We start from the raw sequence: 6,024 nt of genomic DNA, 5'->3' as shown, positions 1-6,024 counted from the left end.
TGTGTATATGTGTATATATATATATATATATATGTATATGTGGAGTGTTTGAGTGTGTGTGCTTGGTGTTGGCACTGTGGCATTTTCCCCACTGTGTGCAAGAGGCGGGATTTAATCAACATCCGCCACACTGGGGCAATCTGGTCATGGTGGCCGCTGTGGCTGAAATGGGATTTTTAGGCTAATGCTGGGTGTTGCCACCCTGTCACACATCTCCTTTTTGCCAGCGCCAACAGGTGGCCGTTGATCGCTAGTGCACTGTCTCTGAGTCTGTGCTGAGTGCATGTGCCCATGCTGAACCAAGCGTTTTGCTGTGATCAGCCGTTGCTGAACACCTCCAAATATCTCTCCCGCCACCCCACCTGCCACAGTGCTGTATTGAAACCACAAAAGATGGCAGATTTGCTGATTTCTGTGTTTGGAAGGGTTACATTCTTGCAGTAAAACTGAATGAATACAAAGCTTTGAACATTCCTCTCTCGCAGCACATTTTTTAAAGGGGAACTCATTTTCTCTCAGCAGCAAGTGGCTGGAAGTGTGCTGCCTGTGCTGTCATGGTATGCTGACATTTATAATTAATGAGGCAATACAATATAATTTATGCTGTGAATTTAAATCACATTTATATAAAATCACAGACTAGTTAGTAATATTTATGACTTGGTCATTAACATGATTAATAGGACAGTCGAGGGCACTTTTGGGTGTGAAAATGATTATATCTTTCATAGAGAGGATGTTGAAGCAAGATCTGTTCCATTTCCTATGTCAATTTTGCATAGAAATACAATAATTATACTTGTAAATGTCTGCATACTTTTGTTTTCGCTCTCCATCCCAGTCAGTGGGATTTTTTTTCCAGATCTTAAGCTTTTATTGTGAAGTAAAAATTTAGATATGTCAGAGTTAAACAGTCTGAAAGGACATTTTAAAGCATTACAGACTGCATTTTACATATATATATATATATATATATACTTCAGTATTTAATGTTTTGTGTTTGTTTATTTGTCAGGATCGAAAGCTGACCAAAGCGGAGCAGCAGCGGTTTAAAGAGGAGGCTGAAATGCTGAAGGGTCTACAACATCCCAACATTGTGCGTTTCTATGACTCCTGGGAGTCTGTTCTTAGAGGCAAGAAGTGCATCGTCCTGGTGACTGAGCTCATGACCTCAGGAACGCTCAAAACGTGTGTATCATTACGTTTTAGATTTTATTTAATGTTTTTCATTGTTTTTTAATATTGAAATAAATAATACATGTATAAATAATACACCTATATAAATATGTATCAATATTTGTTTGAAAAATAGTAATAGATTGGTACAATAGCTGTAAGTGATTAATGTGTTGCATCATATGCCATCAGTTTTTGATTAAATCTGTAAATCTGTCTTAATATGTGGCCGACTTAACAGATTGTTTGCTGCTATATGCTGCAAAATGTTACTCTCTTAGTTTTTGGCCCATTCAGGCTGTTGCTGTTAAGATTCATACATTTTATCATCATCAAGTAAGGGTGAAAACGTCTTCATGAGAAACTTGCGACTGCTTTTCTCTGCTTTAGGTACCTTAAGCGCTTTAAAGTGATGAAGCCCAAGGTTCTACGCAGCTGGTGCAGGCAAATCCTAAAGGGTCTACAGTTCCTACACACCCGTATGCCACCCATTGTGCACCGTGATCTCAAGTGTGACAATATCTTCATCACAGGCCCGACCGGTTCAGTAAAGATTGGTGACCTAGGCCTTGCCACCCTCATGCGGACATCATTTGCCAAGAGTGTCATAGGTCTGTAACTTTCATTCAGTTTCCTGTGTGTAGTAAAAGAATATGTTGAATATTCTTGAATATGTGATTGACCTCTTTATAGCATTCTGGTTAAATGCTTGTTCTGAATGGGGTGCAGGTCTTCCACACTAGTGGCTGTAATTATGGTGTCTTTCAAGGATCCAAGAAAAGGTCTCTTCTTGCTTCCTCGGTCTCAACTTGTATTGCCACACTGGAGCACACTAAAGGGCACTGCTCACTGTTCCACATTATTGACAGCAATGTGTGCACACAAAAACATTAATACCTATTGATTTTTAAAAAAATATATATTTGCTGAGAGGAAAGTTAGCATGGCAGATTTCAAATTAGTTCAAACATAAAAAGGAAACAGAACTTCCATCTATATTACTGTTCTCTTTAATAAGGTAAACCTGAAAGCTCCCAGCAGCAGCATACTTGGAAATGATACAATTATTGCAAGTCTTACTAAGGTAGAGGTTGCTGCAAAGGGTATCATGATTAGCAAGATCTGTGAAAGCACCAGGGTGCTGCATAGATGATGATTTCTGCTTGCAGTGGCTGAAATCCTTCATTAGAATCCCAGAAGTTTCGAGATCAAGCCAGAATAAGGGATACAATTGGTTAAGGGGCTTCTTGATTGCTTCGCATATGATATACGTGTGGTTTGCAGTTGAATCTGAGGAAAATCGTTTGAACTTGTTGCCCTTGTGATACGTTAAAAAAACACACATTGATGGTGCACATTTATAGGCTTCAGACTTCAAGGTTATTGTTATAATTTAGTTTTAATTAACTACTTGCACATTGATTGGCTGTTGTCAAGGAGAAAAGAAGAAATTAGTTTAACAGACTTTTGTTTTTACCATAGCAACAGAAGATAAACATAGCAAAAATGGCAGACAGATGTCAAAAGAGACAGGATGTCAAATTAATGTTGCATTGATTTCTCAGGTACACCAGAGTTCATGGCCCCAGAGATGTACGAGGAGCACTATGACGAGTCAGTGGATGTCTATGCCTTTGGCATGTGCATGCTAGAAATGGCTACCTCAGAGTACCCATATTCAGAATGCCAAAACGCTGCACAGATCTACCGCAAAGTCACTAGTGTAAGTCTTTTTATAAATCTCAATTTGTAGATTATTATCGGGTGAATTCACTAAATTATGTTGAGCATTTATTCTGACACTTGGTGTAGTCCAGTGTACTTTTGGCATTTTAAAGAGCCAGTTCAGGTGCCCAGATTACAGTGGTGCTACAGTGGTGTACACGCCAAGTAAAGTATGGCATATTACGGTGGTCTACAATTTGACACTCAAAACCAGCCTGCACTTTTGGGAACTGACCCATGCAAATTGTTTAGCAAAGATGTTTAGGCATGTGCAAATAAATTTCACTGTCAGTGGGCACAATTAGTTTTAGTGAATTCACCCTTTTTATCTTTTATTATTAGTTAAATCAGTATGCACATGACATCCAGGTGTTTTGTGAATCATGTGGGGGATTAACACACTACATTTTCTCTTTGTGCAGGGTATCAAGCCTGCCAGTTTTGACAAAGTAAATGACCCTGAGGTAAAGGAAATCATTGAGGGCTGTATTCGCCAAAACCGATTAGAACGGTAAGCACATAAACAGTGGGAGTTCTTCTGTAGTGAAGTGAGATTGCAAAGTCATCTAAATTCTCTCTTTTCACCCTCAGGCTCTCAGTGAAGGACCTTCTAAATCATGCCTTCTTTGCGGAGGACACCGGTGTGCGTGTGGAGCTTGCTGAGGAAGATACAGGCTGCAAAGACTGCTTGGCCCTGCGTATCTGGGTTGAAGAGCCAAAGAAACTCAAAGGCAAGCACAAGGACAACGAGGCCATCGAGTTCAGTTACGACTTGGAGAATGATAGTGCTGAAGAGGTTGCACTAGAGATGGTGAGAAACGTATAAGAGGACAAGAAGAATGTATTATAAGTCTATAAAAACAGAAATAATAAACTATAATTTGTGCTATTTATTGTGATTCATTTTTTTAAAGGAACAGTTCACCCAAAAATGTTATTACTGTAGCACTAACCTGTTTATAAAACAGTTTTTTCCGCCCCAATTTTTAATGTCATGAGATGACAGTTTTTATCAGGACAAACATTTGAGGGGCTTATTTTGTAAGATGGACCCAGAAATAAAAACTTTTACAATTTTTTTTTTCACGAGTACATTTAATTAATATTTTATAGAATTGTGTGTATAAAATTTTGTTTGTGTATAAAGTTTTGTTTGTATTTATTATGTTGTAGTTATTATATTGTTGACTGTAAATAATGACAAAATTTTGGGGTGAACTATCCCTTAGACATAATTTCTGTTCTCCCTCCTGTTCATCTTTTATCATTTTTACTCATGCTCCAATTCTATTGCCTCTTTATAGGTGAAGTCTGGCTTTTTCCATGAAAGTGATGCTAAGGTGGTGGGGAAGTCCATCAGAGACAGGGTTACTCTAATTAAGAAGTCCCGTGAAAGGCGGCAACAGCAGCTCCTCCAGCAGCAACAACAACAACAACAAAGTTTGGATGAGCGCCGTGACTCCTCGGTCCTAACCTCCTCCTTTTCTTATGTCCAGCCTTCTGGCACCACCTCCTCACAGGGTACAGGAGCTGCTGCAGCTGCTGGGGGTCATGGGGAGGCAGAGGAGCTGCCAGAAGTGGACCAACATGTCCAACAACAAGGCACTGCATTGGGCCTCACAGGTGCACAATTAAATTTGAATCACAATTTATGAATAGGATCTAACAGGCACTTTTAGCTAATATTCTATGTAATGTTGATTTGGCATTCCGCTTTTCCATATTCAGAGGGTGAGAGTCTTCCTGCTGTCAGTAGCCAAAGCCAAGCTTTTTCTGTACCCGAGACAGGGAACCAATGTGCTCATGCTCAAACCAGCTACCCCACTGGCACATCTGTAAGTACTTCTATTTCAGAAAACAGTTTTATACTTTGCATGTTCATAATCTTTTTTTCTATTGCCATACATCCCCAGCTGCTGAGACACCACCATTCTTGCTCATTTGAAACCTTTGATGTTCAGTACAAAAAATAAGTGTTGTGTGAATGTACACTTTGGTCGGATAAGAATTGTTTTCTTTATTTAGGGAGTGAAAGGAGCAGGGGTTATGTCTCACCCCCAGCTGCTCCCTATTGGTCAGAGCGGAGGGGTTCCAAATGTACCTGTTGGCCAGAATGGTGGGATATCTGGCATTTCCATGGGCCAAAGTGGTGGTGGGGCTCCTAACATTCCAGTGGCACAGACTTTCATTCAACCAGTCACTATGGCATCACAGGTCCCATTAAGTGTGCCTCAACAATATTCTCAGGTGATTGTCTCCCTTGTGTCAAGCTATACTGTGTGTTTTTCCTCTTCTCTTGGTCCACTCTTGCACTGGACACGACAATTCATATCTAAAACAAATCAATCCAGGGAGACTTGGTACACTCAGTGTCAAATCTTATTTTAGTAGAATATGTTGAGGGACTGCTAGAGTATTTCATCCCTCATATTTTGTGCCTTTTGTCAGTTGCAGTAACTTTATGTGCCATGTCTATATATTGTCAGTAACCATATGTATACAAGGCACTCTATTACTGAAGTATTGAATTGAATTTCCTCTCAGGAATCTCTCTGTGCAGTCTGTGACTTTGATTTAGGTCATGTGCTGAGTTACATGATGTTCACTGACCTATATTTGTAATGTTAGGTCCAGAGAACATATTTTTTGTTGAATTTTTTGTTGATTTATAAGCTGAACCATATGAGCTGGTAATTGCTGTAAAACCAAGCAAAAATTTATTTAATTGCTGTATTCCATCCTTGAATTGTAATTATATTATAGTACCGTTTGTTGTCATATAAAAATGTATGGTTATACATTTATGGTTAATACATTTGTCAAAAAATACAATAAAGTATACAGAGGAGTTCCAGTATTTAAGGGAAAGCTACAATGTTTACCGAATGGAAATAAATTTTCTGAGACAGTGAGTTGGAAACATTTCTGAATTAAGGCCTATTCACACTAGGAGTACAACAACAAATCAAAACAAATAATTGACCACATCAAGTACAATTTGGGGTTTTCAAACTCTCTGAAAAGTTGGCATACCTGAACAAAACTGCTGTGGTCATTCAAAAAACATTGCTGCATTGCAGGGCCAATATCGTTATGGTTTCAGCTAGCTATATATATATATAT

General features: G+C 38.9%; 1 protein-coding gene across 1 annotated transcript in view; it reads left to right on the top strand.

Moving 5' to 3' along the window:
• Positions 1-1,015: 1,015 nt before the first annotated feature.
• Positions 1,016-6,024, top strand: part of LOC107668334 (serine/threonine-protein kinase WNK1-like) — a gene marked incomplete at its 5' end in the record, with an annotated part of 23,710 nt that continues 18,701 nt past the window's right edge. Inside the window, 8 exons of the mRNA XM_016460174.1 lie at positions 1,016-1,188; positions 1,567-1,787; positions 2,742-2,899; positions 3,324-3,412; positions 3,493-3,712; positions 4,206-4,524; positions 4,630-4,736; positions 4,927-5,148. Of these exons, the coding sequence (XP_016315660.1) occupies positions 1,016-1,188; positions 1,567-1,787; positions 2,742-2,899; positions 3,324-3,412; positions 3,493-3,712; positions 4,206-4,524; positions 4,630-4,736; positions 4,927-5,148 (1,509 nt within the window). The remainder of the gene's footprint in view (positions 1,189-1,566; positions 1,788-2,741; positions 2,900-3,323; positions 3,413-3,492; positions 3,713-4,205; positions 4,525-4,629; positions 4,737-4,926; positions 5,149-6,024) is intronic.

The sequence above is a fragment of the Sinocyclocheilus anshuiensis genome, unplaced genomic scaffold (genome assembly GCF_001515605.1).
Source record: "Sinocyclocheilus anshuiensis isolate Anshui unplaced genomic scaffold, SAMN03320099.WGS_v1.1 scaffold3360, whole genome shotgun sequence".
NCBI classification, from domain to species: Eukaryota; Metazoa; Chordata; class Actinopteri; order Cypriniformes; family Cyprinidae; genus Sinocyclocheilus; species Sinocyclocheilus anshuiensis.
The sequence above is the reverse complement of the archived record's forward strand: the minus strand, read 5'-3'. Positions and strand labels throughout refer to the sequence as shown.